This window comes from Tinamus guttatus, unplaced genomic scaffold (assembly GCF_059628265.1).
Source record: "Tinamus guttatus ecotype Peru unplaced genomic scaffold, ASM5962826v1 Tinamus_guttatus_pri_ptg000376l, whole genome shotgun sequence".
Taxonomy (NCBI): domain Eukaryota; kingdom Metazoa; phylum Chordata; class Aves; order Tinamiformes; family Tinamidae; genus Tinamus; species Tinamus guttatus.
In genome coordinates this window covers 1238478-1251734 of record NW_028288910.1, presented here as the reverse complement: position 1 = coordinate 1251734, position 13257 = coordinate 1238478, and the positions used below count along the sequence as shown (strand labels likewise).

The following is a 13257-nucleotide window of genomic DNA, read 5'->3' as shown; positions in this document are numbered from 1 at the left end:
CAGCCGGGGCGGCTCGGGGCGGCAGGGATGCGGGCGGCCGCATCCAGCAGCCTCCTCCCCACCACGTTGGGCTGTTAATCTTTTTAAATATGCTCCCTTTGGGATCAGTCTCTGCTGATCTGCTTTGCAAGGGTTAGGGATTAGCTCGCAGCCAGCCCTTCGTTATTTACCTTCCTCCTTTTTTTTTTCCTGGGCACATTTGGCATCTAGGGGAGGCCGAAGAAGCGGGTCAAGGTTTTACAGTCCGCGCTGTGGGGAATGGGTGGCCTCGCTGGATGGGGGGAATTGGGGGTCTGTGTGCGATGCTCACGAGAGCCCCGGGAAGGAGGTTTCCACGTTGGGCACACAGTGGAGCGGGCACTTGCACCCAGGAGACCCTCGGTGACATCCCTCACCCTGGGACTCGCTCCCAAGCAAATATTTCTCCGTTGCTAAATAGAAGGCTTGGGAACGGGCCCCGGTGCACGGTTCCCAGCAGTGCTGGACGCGGAGCGGAGCGGGCACCATGCACCTGTACAAGGCGGTCTGCGCCGAGGTGCCGCCACGCAAGGCGGGTGCGCAGCGGCCGGCCGAGCTGCTGCCCTGGGCAAGGCGGCCACGCGCGGCGCCCCGGCCCTGCCCATCCCTGCGGTGTCGGGCCCCCGGGGCCGGCGGTGCCGCCGAGAACAGGGAGCTGCAGAGGTTCCTGCAGGCGCACGGGCTCTCGCTGCCGGGCTCCGACGGCGCCTGCGTGCTCATGGGATACAGGTAGCGGCGCCCGGGAGGATGCGCGTGGATGATGCTGGGATGTGGAGCTGCTGCTGGGGTGGGGAGGGTGACACTGGGACGCGGAGCTGCTGCTGGGATGGGGAGCCGCGGCTGGGATGTGGAGCTGCTGCTGGGGGTGCGGAGTCACTGTTGGAATGTAGAGGGCAACACTGGGATGTGGAGCTGCTGCTGGGGTGGGGAGGGTGACACTGGGATGCAGAGCTGCTGCTGGGATGTGGAGGGTGACACTGGGATGTGGAGCAGCTGCTGGGGTGCAGAGTCACTGTTGGAATGTGGAGGGCAACACCGACATGTGGAGCTGCCATTGGGGTGTGGAGCTGCTGCTGGGATGTGGAGCTGTTGCCAGGATGTGGAGCTGCCGTGGGATGTGGAGCTGCTGTGGGATGTGGAGCCGCCGCGGGATGCGGAGCAGCCGGTGGGCGCTCCGGTCAGCTCGCAGCAGCAGGAGCAGCCCTCAGCCTCGTGCTCCCGTGCGGCACCGCGGGGTGGCCACGAGGACCCGCGAGCGAGCGCGGGGCTTGCGAGGGGCCGGGGGCAGCAGCGCGTTTCCCTTGAGCAGCTTCTGCGCTCGCGTTGCAGGCCCCGGATTGGCACCCGCTGTGCAAAGCGGAGCTGCTCTTCGCTGCGCCACCTCCCCACGTGGCTCCTGCTGCTCTGGAGCAGCCTGCGAGATCCAGGCACGGGAGGAGCACGGGGCCGTGGGCAGGGGGTTCTCCCTCATATGGAGCTCCTGGGCGCTGGGGAATGTAAGTGGGAGGCTCTACTGGAAGCCAGGTGCTTTGCCCAGCTGTGCGGAGCCCAAAGGCAAAGTGCTTCAGATGGGAAGTACTGTTCTGAGATGGAGCCTGCAGGACATCAGTAGGCTTAAGAGTAAACACTCAGTAGCCATACCAGAGCAGCAGCACCTGGTTGGAAAGTCTCAGCTGGCTCAAAACACCCCGCGAGCCCCTGAGCTGTTCGTGTCCGACCGCGCGGTGCTTGCAGAGCGGGCTGGATTTTCAATCCTGCTGCGGAGCCACGTGGAGCTGAGTGGATCCAGCATGAGCTCAGGCCTGCCCAGCACCCGGGCCCGTTGCTGGCTCCCCGCTGCACCGTGCGCGCCGGAGCCCTGTGCACGGGGATGCTCTCGGGGAGCCTGTCCTTGTGCCACGCGCTGCAGCGGCGCCAGCCGCAGCCGCAGCGAGCGGGAGAGGGCCCAGGCTGCTCCCGCTGGGCAGCCCTGCTCCCTCCCAGCGGCTCCGCGGCGCGGAGCAGCCGAGGGGAACGGGCAGAGGAGCCGCGGGCCGGTCACGAGCAGCTGCGCCAAAATAGATTTGCTGTGCAAAGCGCTTTGGGCAAGCGAGCCGCGGGCACCGGCCACGAGGCAGGCGGGGTGTATGGACACGGGCCAGAATTTTTTTTTTTTTTTTGCAGCTAAGAAAGTTGCATTTTCTGATTCTGAAGATTGATTCTGATTCCTGAAGGTTCTCGTTGCTGAACCTGGGGTTTCTCAGTCCCAGAGCCCCGAGTGCGGGGGGGCAGCCGGGCGCTGCCCCACGTCTCTGCTGACGGGGCTCTCCATGATCCACGTCCCAAAGGGGCTGGGTGCCAGGGGCTCCCTCGGAGCCGGACAGGGTGTCCCAGGCTCCGGGAGCTCCTCACGCTCCAGCTCTGCGTGATGTCTGACACCCACCCCGAGACGAGGGGAGCTGAGCGGGGCTTGGGGGTCTCACATATGGGGCACCCAGAGGAACCCTTAGGACCTGCAGTCGCAGATATGGGGCGCCCAGAGGAACGCTGGGGACTTGGGACTCTGGACGCGGGGGGCTCAGAGGAACCATCCCTGGGGACTGGTGTTGTGAATCCCACGCCCCCCACGCCGCTTTCCCGGCCCGTTTCCCACCGTTCCGGGCGGCGCCCGTTTTCCCCCCCTTTCCCACGCCCCCGTCCCCGCGGGGGCTGCGGCCCGGGAGCGGGCGGGCCCGCGGGCCGGGCACGAAGCGGTTAAGGCGGCGCCGCAGCCGCCCCTTCCCCCGCCTCCCGGCGCCGGAGCCCGCCCGGGCTGCGCGGCTGCGGCGCGGGGCTCCGCGCGGGGCTGCGCGGCCCTCACCGCGCCTCGCGGCGCCGCCGCCATGCAAGTGTCCATCGCCTGCACCGAGCACAACCTCAAGGCCCGCAATGGGGACGAGCGGCTGCTGAGCAAGCAGAGCGCGGGGGCCGCGGGCGCCGTGAGCGCCGCGCGCGCCAAGTTCCGCACCGTGGCCATCATCGCGCGCAGCCTGGGCACCTTCACCCCCCAGCACCACATCTCCCTCAAGGAGTCCACGGCCAAGCAGACCGGCATGAAATACAGGTACCACCGCGGGCGCTGCGCGGGCGCGCTCCGCCTCGCCGGGCTCCGCATCTTGGCGCGCAGGAGCCCCTCGTTGCGCTGCCCCGCGCTGCGTTGCTCCTCGTTGCGCCGCGCTGCCCCACGCCGCGCTGCTCCGCGCTGCGATGTTCCCGCTCGCTCGTGGCCGTGGCGCCAGGCACAAAAACCCGGCAGCGGCACCGAAGTTCCCGTGTCGGGGGGCCGGGCCCCGCGCGCTTCCCTCGCCCAGGGGCAGCGGGACCCGTATCCAGGGGGATGCGGGAGCGATGCCCCCTGCCCGGCGCATCCCTCCTGCCCCGCCGCCTGCAAGGGGAGGCCGCGAGGGCCCCACGCAGCAGCACGTGCCCGGGTGCTCGGCCGGCTCGTAGCGCACACGGCCGGGCTCTGCGAGCTCCGTCGCGCGCGGGGCGGCCGCCGGCCCTCGCCTCATCCCCTGCCTGGGCACGTGGCAGCGCCTGGGGGGTGGCCAGGCCTGCACTGGGGGACACGGGAGCGCCGGAGCCCAGCGGCAGCTCCGTGCTCCCCGTGTCCCACCTGGGCGCTGGGACAAGCCCACGCTGGCAGCCGTGGGCCCTGCATAGGGCCAGCAGCTTGCGGATAACCCGAGAGGGTCCCACACCCGTGCTGTGCAGGGGGAGGAAGAGCAGAAGGAGGGAGAAGAGTGGGAGCAGGAGGAAGAGCAGGGGGCGGAGGAGGAAGAGCAGGAGAAAGAGAAGGAGAAAGAGCAGTGAGAGGAGGAGGAGGAGGAGGAGGAGGAAGAGCAGAATCAGGGGGAGGAGGAAGAGCAGGAGCAGGAGGAGGAGGAGGCAGAGCAGGGGGAGGCAGCTCCTCAGCACGTTTTGGGCACCGGATGCAGGCGAGAGGAGGCCGGTGCCTCACGCACCTACGCGGGCACTGGGGAGGCCCGAAGCGGCCACTGGCCGAGGGCGCATGTGGCCGAGCACCGGTGCTGGTGCAGGGTGACGTGCAGGTGTGCGGGGAGAGCGGAGCGCACACGGAGCACACACGGAGCGCCCATGGAGCGCCCACGGAGCACGCTCAGAGTGCACATGGAGCACACTCAGAGTGCACACGGAGCACGCTCAGAGCGCACACGGAGCACACTCGGAGCGCCCATGGAGCGCACACGGAGCACACTCAGAGTGCACATGGAGCACGCACATGAGCAAGCCGCAAACCCGCCCAGCCGCAAGCGGCACCCAGACCCCGGCTCTGCAAAGTTAGTTTGCAAAGAGGGTGAATCCCCTGTGCCGTGGGGGTTTCTGCAGCGCTCTGGGGCCGTGTGTTTCCCCTGTATGGTCCTAATGTGGCCGTAACCCCCAGCAGCCCGCGCTTTCCTCCCGGTTTTGCAGCAGTTCTCAACAGCTCGAGGGGCTTTGCGCACCGTCGGCGCTGCTGGTTCGGCTCCGAAGCCCGGGTTTTGGAGCAGGCTCTGGCCAGTGCTGCTTCCCATGGGAGGTGCCTGGGCAGCACCGACTGCAGCTCCCCAGCCCCAAAACCTGCTGGTTTTGCCACTAGGGCTGCAAGCTGCTGTAGGGCCGACGTCCCGGCGTCGCCCAGCCTGGGTGGCCATGGGTTTGCTGCCAGTGCACGGCCCCGCATCTCTTCCCTGTAGCGTCGCTTCAGGAATTATTTTGATTTTTAATGTCTTTCCCCCAAAGTGCCCTGCGGGGCGCAGGTTGTCCCGCGGGGAGCGGGCGCTGCCGGGGCCTGGCCGCGAGCGCCGCTGCGAGTGTTTTGGGGTGGGATTGCGCGTTCTCGCCATGCCCTGCGCGGGCAGGAGCGGCGCGAGGCGGCAGCGGGCATGTTTCTAAGCAACCTTGTTTTCCCATGGAAAGCTTCAGGAACGGGGCCCTTTATTCCTCTTTTTTTTTTTTTTTTCTTTTTCATTTTCCTTTAACGCGTTTGTAACTGCTATGAGCTTGTGCTGGGGAGGGCAGCAGGCTGGAAGAGCAAGGGAAGCGGGATCTGCGGCTCCCCAAGCCAGAGCAGCTGCTTCCTTAATCACCAACGAGGCCGAGGAGGGTCCAGCACATCTGCGCGAAATTCCCGTTTTGGAGGGAGAATCCGCAGGTCCCGAGGCAGAAATCCCCGGCGCAGGTGCAGGTCCCTGGGGCCGCGAGCTCCGGCTCGCTGCTCAGCACACGGATGCCGAGAGCGGAGGCTCCCGCGGCGCCGCATCCTCCGGCGCGGCCGCTTTTCGCCCGGGTCGCGCGGACCCGGCGGCTCCCGGCCCGCGGTCGCGTGCGCAGTGACGGGGCGGCTCGCCGCAGCGAAGCGCAAAATGCAGAACCGCTTGTTTCGCTTGGCAATTCTGTAGCTTCTGGGTGTTTCTGCTTGGTTGGCTCTCCCTGGGCTGGAAGAGAACCAAGTCTCCAGTGTTTTTTGGCTATTTCGGGCAAATTATTGATGCAATCGGTGACTGGGAGCATCTGAAGCGCCCGGGGCATGCGCGCGGAGAGGATCATCATCCCCGGCGCTCCCGGCCCTGTCCGCTGCTCGCGGCAGGGCGCAGATGGCAGCGGGGTCACGGCAGAGCCGCGCGCTGCCCGCGGGCCCCCCGAGCGCGCCGCGCCGTGCGGGGCTTCCCGGGAGCAGAGGCGGGTGCTGGTGTCACCTCCCGTCCCCGTCCCGCGTGGCCGCGGCAGCTGGCGCGGGGGCGCCTGTTGTCACCGCGGGGCAAGCGGAGAAGCCGCCGTCGCGGCGCTTCCCCGGGCGCCATCGCACCCGGCGGGTGCCCGCGGCACCTCGCAAAGCTGCCGTGCCCCGACGCCACGGGGATGGGCTCTGCTGGGCGCCCTGCGTGTCGGGGCCTTTGGGAGCCCGCGCGGCGATGGGGACGGCGACGCGGCAGCGGCTCGTCCTGGAGGTGGCGGCTCATCCCCGGAGCGGCCTCTGCTCCGCGGCGGCCCAGCTGGGTTTTCATTCAAGAGAGGAAACAAAAAAATCTCTATTTTTAGGGCTCGGTGGCGTAGGCAGAAAACGCTCTCACACATCACGCCCGGGCTGGGGGCGGCGGGGGGATAGAAGGAGGTGGGAGGCCGGGAGGCTGCGCCTGCCCGCGGCTCCCTGCGGCTCCAGGGCTTTACCAAAACACCTACAAAAGGCCCTTTTTGGGGTTTGGGGGGTTTCCTGCCATGTTCAGCTGCTGCTGTAAATAGCTCCTTTGGAGCAGGGAAAAGCGCAGCCGGCGCTTGTGGCACTCGGAGCCCCGAGGCAGGGAGAAGGGCCCCAAATTGTGCCTGGATCTGGCAAAAAGAATTGCACAGGCCTGCGGCAGCAAAGGGCAGCAGGAGGGACGCGCTGGCAGGAGCCTCTTGGCTCCTGAAGGGGGACGATGAGGGTGAAGATGAGGGTGAGGATGAAGGTGAGGGTGAGGATGAGGGTGAGCGTGAGCCCCACTTGCTTGCATCGGGTGCTGCATACGATGCTGCATCGGGCAGCTTTCCCGCTTTTGGGAGCAGAGTTTTCCTGCTAACGCTGCTCGGGGCCGGGATGCGGGAATGGGGCCGGGGCTGCGGGAGCGGGGCGCGTTCGGGGCGCGCTCGCTGCTGTCAGAGTCGGGGTTTCCTCTTGGCGAGCCCGTTCCAGAGGGAGATGTGCACGAGCCTGGCCTGGCGCCGGAGCCCGGTGCGCCCTTGTTCAAGCCGGGAGTCCCTGCAGGATTCCTGTTCATTTCTCGTCTTTCCTTTCCTTCTCCTTGCAGGAACCTTGGCAAATCCGGCCTGCGAGTGTCGTGCCTCGGCCTGGGTGAGTGTCGCGCTGCGGTGCCGGGTGGCTCCCGAACGCAGTGGGAATCCGCAGGGATGCGCCCGGGAACAGGGGGACCTGCAGTGAAGGGTGGCCTGAGGAACGTGGCCGCATTCCTGGCTCCCGTCCGCGAGCCCGGCCAGGAGCCTCCCCAGCTTGAGGCACATCCCAGGCTCTTAGCAGCGTCTTGGAGCTGCCGCAGGGATTTTCCTCCTTCCCTGCAGCTTTGCTGGGAGCCAGCCCTGCTGTGGAGGGGATGGAGGTGGCAGGAGTCACCCCCGTGTGGCCCTTCCCGGGCTCCGGGCACGGGGAGCCAGAGCATCCGTAGCACCCGGTGCGGGAACGGGAGCTGCCGATGGGAATTCCTGCCCTGGGAAGGGGTGCGTCAGTGAGCCCGATGGCCCCAGGCACCCTGCCAGGACATAGGAAATGTGGAAATGGCTCTTCTTCCTCCCGCCTGCCGGCTTGGGACCTCTCCGCGGATTTAAGCAGAAAAAAATAAAAAGAGGAGGAAAGAAAAAAAAAAAAAAGGAAAAATCCCTTTGGGATAAGCAGGCTCAACCTTTCTCAGCAGAAAAGCCTTTAATGTATTCCTGTAAAAATAACACTTCTGAGGCTTTGCCGGGGAAAGCAGTTTTCATCCTTTTTTTTTTTTTTTTTTTTTTTCCCCCCCACCTGCATGAAGCGGCTCCGTGACAAGACCCCGTTTCCAACCACGTCCCTGCTCCAGGAGCCCTTCCCTGCAGCCAGAGCAGAGCCGGGTCCCCATTGCTGCTGCCCTCCTGGGATTAAGGGCAAAGATTGCAGCTTCCTTGGCGGGGGGCAGGAAGGATATGTTGGAAAAAATAGAAAGAGAATTAATGTTGAGGGGGAGGAATTGTCGCTGAGCAGCTGCGCTCGGCATCCGCGAGGCCTGGGGCAGCAAAGGGGGCCTTGGGGGCTGCCGTGGGGTGGCACGGGGTGGCACGCGGGTTGTGCGCTCGCGGGGAGCGTTTATTTGAGCAGAGCCCCAGCAGCAGCATCGCCCCCCACGGGGTCCCGCGGCCCCCCGGCGCTGCCACCAGCGCTGCCGTTCTGCGGGATGGGTACCCTGGGGCTACCTGGCACGCGGTGACCCCCGTTTCGCTCCCCGCAGGGACGTGGGTCACGTTCGGAGGGCAGATCTCGGACGAGGTGAGCGCGGCGCGTGCGGGGCGCGAGCGGCCGGCGGCGCGGGGGCTTTTCCGCAGCGGGAGCCGGGATTAGCGCGGGGAGGGCGGTGGAGCCGGAGCGCCGGCTGCAAAACCCTGGAATTACTGCGCCGTTCGCCGGGATCGGCTCCGAGGCGGAGCGCGCTCCCCGGGGAGGGCTGTGCTCTTGGTGCCGTGGGGACAGGCTCGCCCTGCGCCCCGCGATGCCGCCCGGGTTTTCCAGAAAAAAACACGTAAGGAGTGAAAATGCCGCCAGGGATGCGCCCTGCTCCTGCCCGGAGCAGATGGCTCCTAATCTCCGCTGATAGCGGCGCGTGGCGGCACGTGCCCGCGCCGGGCGCCGCGTACGTGCGCGCGTTATTCACCGCAAGGAGAGGAGCCGCCCCGGAGCTGCCGGCAGCCTCGCCACGAGGACGGTGACACAAAACCCCAAAATAGCTCCTTCCGGAGGAGCGGGAGGCGCGGGAGCGGGTTCAGGGCTTGGAGACGTTTGATCTCCGTTATCGCTTCTGCTCACCATGGAGCCGGGTTTATTTCGGGCGTTTTGGTATTCTCGGGCACTGCAAAAAGGTCCTTTTGCTTATGGGCCGGGGCTGATGGTGCTCGCGCCCTCCTGGGATTAAAAAAAATGAGATGAAACGGCAGGGAATGGGAAAAGGGGCAGAGCCAGCACAGAGTCCTTGGGGTAGCACTGGGCACCACAGGGCCGTGAAGGGGATTCGTAACCTCCAGCTGCCAAAACATCCTGCAAAGGCCGGAGAATTGCAGAAGAGCTGGTCACGTAGCCTCAAAATCAAATAAGATGGAGAGGTCACCATCTCCTGCCTCGTGTTCCCTTCACAAGTGGGTTAGGAGGCTGCTCTGACAGCTCTGAGCTTCTCTTTGGATTATTTAAAGGAAAAAAAGAAAAAAAAAACACCCAGGCTGAGGACAGGGGATTTCTGGACACTGCTGCCACTTCCAATTTCTAAGTATAATTTTATAAGACATAAATCTCTCCGGATTTGCTGCCTGTGGGGTATAATTTATGTTCTCTCAGGGGGGGAAAAAAAAAAAAGAAGGGAATGTGCGCTGCAGGAATGTTAATGCGTTCGAGGCTGCTGGGAGGCCGATTCCTCTGCGCTGAGGTGGTGGAGGCAGCGCTGGGAGCTCCACACCGAGGGGTGGCTTCTGGTTGAGTGAGATGGACGTGAGCTTTTGGGGGACCTGAGGGTGCTCTGGAGGACCAGAGGTGCTCTTGGGATGGACGTGAGCTTTTGGGGGACCTGAGGGTGCTCTGGAGGACTAGAGGTGCTCTTGGGATGGACATGAGCTTTCGGGGATCCCAAGGGTGCTCTGGTGGGTCTGACTCACTCTTGGGGCGAACGTGAGCCTTTGGGTGAACGTGAACCTTTGGGTGACCCAAGGGTGCTCTGGAGGACCAGAAGCGCCCTTGGGACAGATGAGAATTTTCAGGGGACCCGAGTGCGCCCTGGTGGGTCTGACACACTCTTGGAGCGGCCGCGAGCTTTTGGGTAACTCGAGCGTGCTCTCGGGGTGCTCCTGCACCAGCAGCGCTCTCGGGTGACGGTCTCGCAGCCGGTCACCTCTCCCTCCTCCGCTTCTCGCAGGTGGCCGAGCAGCTGATGACCATCGCCTACGAGAGCGGCGTGAACCTGTTCGACACGGCCGAGGTGTACGCGGCTGGCAAGTGAGCGCCCGGCGCCGCGCGGAGCCGCTCCGGGCCTCCCTCCGCCGCGGCGCTCGCGGTGCCGGCCCCTCTCCCGCGCCCTCGCGCGGCTCCGCGAGTGGCAGCATCACCAGGCAGCCCGTGCTCTGGGGACCACGGGGAGGACGCGGGTGGGATGTCCCTCCGCATCCCCGGGGCGGCGTGGGGACCGGCGAGCTCGGCGCTCGCTGCGCTCAGCCCGTTCCCTTCCTTCTCTCCCCTCTCGGCAGGGCGGAGGTGATCCTGGGAAACATCCTCAGGAAGAAGGGCTGGAGGTAGGACCCGCGGCGCTGAACAGCACTGCAGGAGCAGGAGCTTCACTTGGCCGTGCAGGTACCGGGCTGCAGCATCCCGGGTTTTCCCGGGAGCAATAACCCTTTCCCTTTTCCGTCCGCAGGAGGTCCAGTCTGGTCATCACAACCAAACTCTACTGGGGTGGAAAGTAAGTTTTCTCTCCAGGACATCTCAGGGGGGATCCAGTTTGGCTTTATGGCAGCACGTCCTTCTCAGATGCGGGGTTTGTTTGCACTCACCCAGGACAAAATAATGGCACTGTTTTTTTTTTTTTTTTTTTTTTTCCCCAAAACTAAATTCAAATGTCTGAGCAGAAAAACAAGTGAAATGGCCCAGGGTATCCCTGGCTGGCGAGTTGTTTCTGCAAGCTCTTCATCTGGGATCAGGGGCTAGCAAACAAAATGATAACTCTCATGTTGTTTCCCCCATTCCTCTGAAATTATTCCCGCTGTTGGATTCAGTGCTGATCCAGCGGAGAACGCGCAATGCGATGCTCGTGCAGACGCGCGCGGGTGCAAGCGCTCTCCTGCGGGAACGCGCGCGGCTGCGGCTCGATATTTTGGGTGCACCGTGACCAACCTGCCCCTTCGTCCCCTTTGCCAGGGCCGAGACGGAGAGGGGCCTTTCCCGCAAGCACATAATTGAAGGTACGTGGCCCCGCTCGGCGTGAGCGCCGCTTTGCACCCGGTGCAAGAAATGCAAGAAAATGCAATAGTGACAAGTGCTTATTTGCTTGCACCATGCGTGCCGGAGATGATTAGATGATTTATGCATTAAACCCTTGTAGTGGCGCTGGCCACGGCACCGCTGCAGGGAGGGAGCCCCATGCCCGGTGCCTCCGGCTCTGCCCGTGTCTGTTGCTCTTTGGGAACACGCAGGCACCGCCGGCGGCAGGCGGCAGCGCCTCACAGGCAGCGTAGGAAATAATGCAAATGTTGCCGTTAGCTGTTTTCCATAGAAACCTCCCAAACATTTCCATAGAAACACTTAGCAAAAGCGCCCGGCTTTTCAGCCCCGAAGCTTGCGAGCGCTTCAAGCTGCTCCGTTTGGGCTCGTTCCCCATGATGTTGGGCAAAGCGCCGGGGCTGCGCGTTGAAGGGGCGCTGCGGGGGTAACGTGGAGCTCCTGCAGGGCGCGTGGGCACCCCGGGCGCGCTGGGCTGGGGTCGGTGCCGGGGCCGGTGCCGGTGCCGGGTGGGTTTTCCTCTCCCCTCCGCTCGCAGGGCTGAAGGCTTCGCTGCAGCGGCTGCAGCTGGAGTACGTGGACGTGGTCTTCGCCAACCGCCCTGACGCCAACACCCCCATGGAAGGTCAGTGGCCGCCCAGGCCGGCGGCCGCACACCCGGACTCCGTGGCATGCTCGGGCTCTTTTTTGTTGTTTAATTTCTCCTTTTTCCTTTAGAAATCGTGCGCGCGATGACACACGTGATAAACCAAGGCATGGCCATGTACTGGGGCACGTCGCGCTGGAGCGCCATGGAGATCATGGTGAGCAGGGCCTGCAGTTTTTCCCCTCGTTTTCCCTCATTTCCCGTGTTTTCCCGCCGGGACATGGCGCGCTCGCCCCGCAGGAAGCCTACTCGGTGGCCAGGCAGTTCAACATGATCCCGCCGGTGTGCGAGCAGGCCGAGTACCACCTCTTCCAGCGGGAGAAGGTGGAGGTGCAGCTGCCCGAGCTCTACCACAAGATCGGTAAGGTTGGGGCGCGCGTCCTGCACGCGGGAGCGCGTGGAGCCGCCGTCCGCCCTCACGCGCGCTCGCCCGCAGGGGTCGGCGCCATGACGTGGTCCCCGCTGGCCTGCGGCATCATCTCAGGGAAATACGGGAACGGGGTCCCCGAGAGCTCCAGGGCTGCGCTCAAGGTGGGTCCTGCGCGGCCGCGGGATGCGGGTGCGCAGATGGATGGCCAAGTCCGCTCCAGCTCCGCCACCGCCTGGTGCGGGATCACCTCTTGGAAGAGCCCTGGTTCTCCCTATCGTAACTGCTTCAGGCAGCCAGTGCTAATTTTCTCAGGCTCTCTTAAGTCCCGGGGTGATATTTTTTGAAGAGATGGTAGTAATTGCCCCAGAGTTTCCCCTTGGGAAGATTAAAGCTGACGGCTGCTCGCGCTGCTGTTGCTCTCAGTGCTACCAGTGGCTGAAGGAGAAGATCGTGAGCGAGGAAGGGCGGAAGCAGCAGGGGAAGCTGAAGGACCTGTCGCCCATCGCGGAGCGTCTCGGCTGCACTCTACCTCAGCTCGCCGTGGGTAAGCGGCGCGCGGGACGGCGCCGGCACCGGGAGACCATCCGTGGCGCCCGGAAAGGACCAGGCTCCACCAGAAAGGGGGTTGGGTGGAAAACGTTGGCGTCCCTCGCGTGTCCGAGCAGCTCCGCGTCCCTGGCGCGCTGCAGGAAGGAGGTGGGGAAAACCAAGAGCTGGTGGCAATGAGGGGGGAGTCCAGCCTCGCTAACCTGCACTCCGTGAGGATGAGGAGAACCACCCAACGTGCAGGAAGGGCACCCTCAAAAAGGGGAAGGGGAGGCCAACCAGAGGCTGGCGCGGGTTCGGAGGCCGGGACGGGGAGCGTTCCCGTCGCGCTGAGGTCGCAGCGTTTGCAGCTCCCGAGGGTTTGCGCGTCCCGCGAGCCGCGTCCCTCACCCTGCCGCCCCTCTGCAGCCTGGTGCCTGCGAAACGAGGGCGTCAGCTCCGTCCTCCTGGGATCCTCCAACCCCGAGCAGCTCATCGAGAACCTGGGCGCCATCCAGGCAAGTACCGAGCACGGCTCCAGGCTTTAGTCCAGCCTAACTTTGGGCTTGTAAAAACCTGTGGCGCTTTCTAAGAGCATCTTAACGAACCGCGGGCTTTCCTCTGCTTATAGGTTCTTCCAAAGATGACATCGCACATCGTGAACGAGATGGACAACATTCTGGGGAACAAACCCTACGGCAAGAAGGACTACAGATCCTAACGCGATGCATGACGCCCCCGGCCCGCATGGTTCGACCCGCGCTCCGTGCACCCCGCGCGGCACCGAGCCCCATCCGGAGCGGCGGCTCCGCGGCCGTCCCGCGTGGCCCTTGCCGCCGCTGCCCGCGCGGTGGCATTTCAAAGCACAGTTGATCTCTTACAACGAGAACGATCTCGTCTTTTCTTACCTTCGACTGAAACCATTCATTTTGACTTTACTCTTAGCACCTCATGCTTGTGCTGTGAAAAACA

The 13257-nt window shown here is 64.4% G+C and overlaps 1 protein-coding gene across 1 annotated transcript; it reads left to right on the top strand.

Moving 5' to 3' along the window:
- Window positions 1-2845: 2845 nt before the first annotated feature.
- On the top strand, window positions 2846-13050 carry KCNAB1 (potassium voltage-gated channel subfamily A regulatory beta subunit 1). Its single transcript, XM_088530475.1, has 14 exons — window positions 2846-3100; window positions 6825-6868; window positions 8004-8041; window positions 9669-9748; window positions 9997-10041; window positions 10164-10208; window positions 10664-10707; window positions 11283-11369; window positions 11462-11547; window positions 11631-11751; window positions 11827-11921; window positions 12184-12304; window positions 12715-12803; window positions 12917-13050. The coding sequence occupies exons 1-14, from the start codon at window positions 2880-2882 to the stop codon at window positions 13004-13006; spliced, it is 1206 nt and encodes a 401-aa protein (XP_088386601.1). The 5' UTR covers window positions 2846-2879; the 3' UTR covers window positions 13007-13050.
- Window positions 13051-13257: the final 207 nt, after the last annotated feature.

Excerpts from the sequence above, each read along its gene's own strand:
- KCNAB1 (XM_088530475.1), top strand. The coding sequence starts at position 2,880 with ATGCAAGTGTCCATCGCCTGCACCGAGCACAACCTCAAGGCCCGCAAT. Across the intron at positions 11,370-11,461 it reads CGCCAACACCCCCATGGAAG|AAATCGTGCGCGCGATGACA; the intron begins GTCAGTGGCCGC and ends TTTTTCCTTTAG. Across the intron at positions 11,922-12,183 it reads GCTCCAGGGCTGCGCTCAAG|TGCTACCAGTGGCTGAAGGA; the intron begins GTGGGTCCTGCG and ends TGTTGCTCTCAG.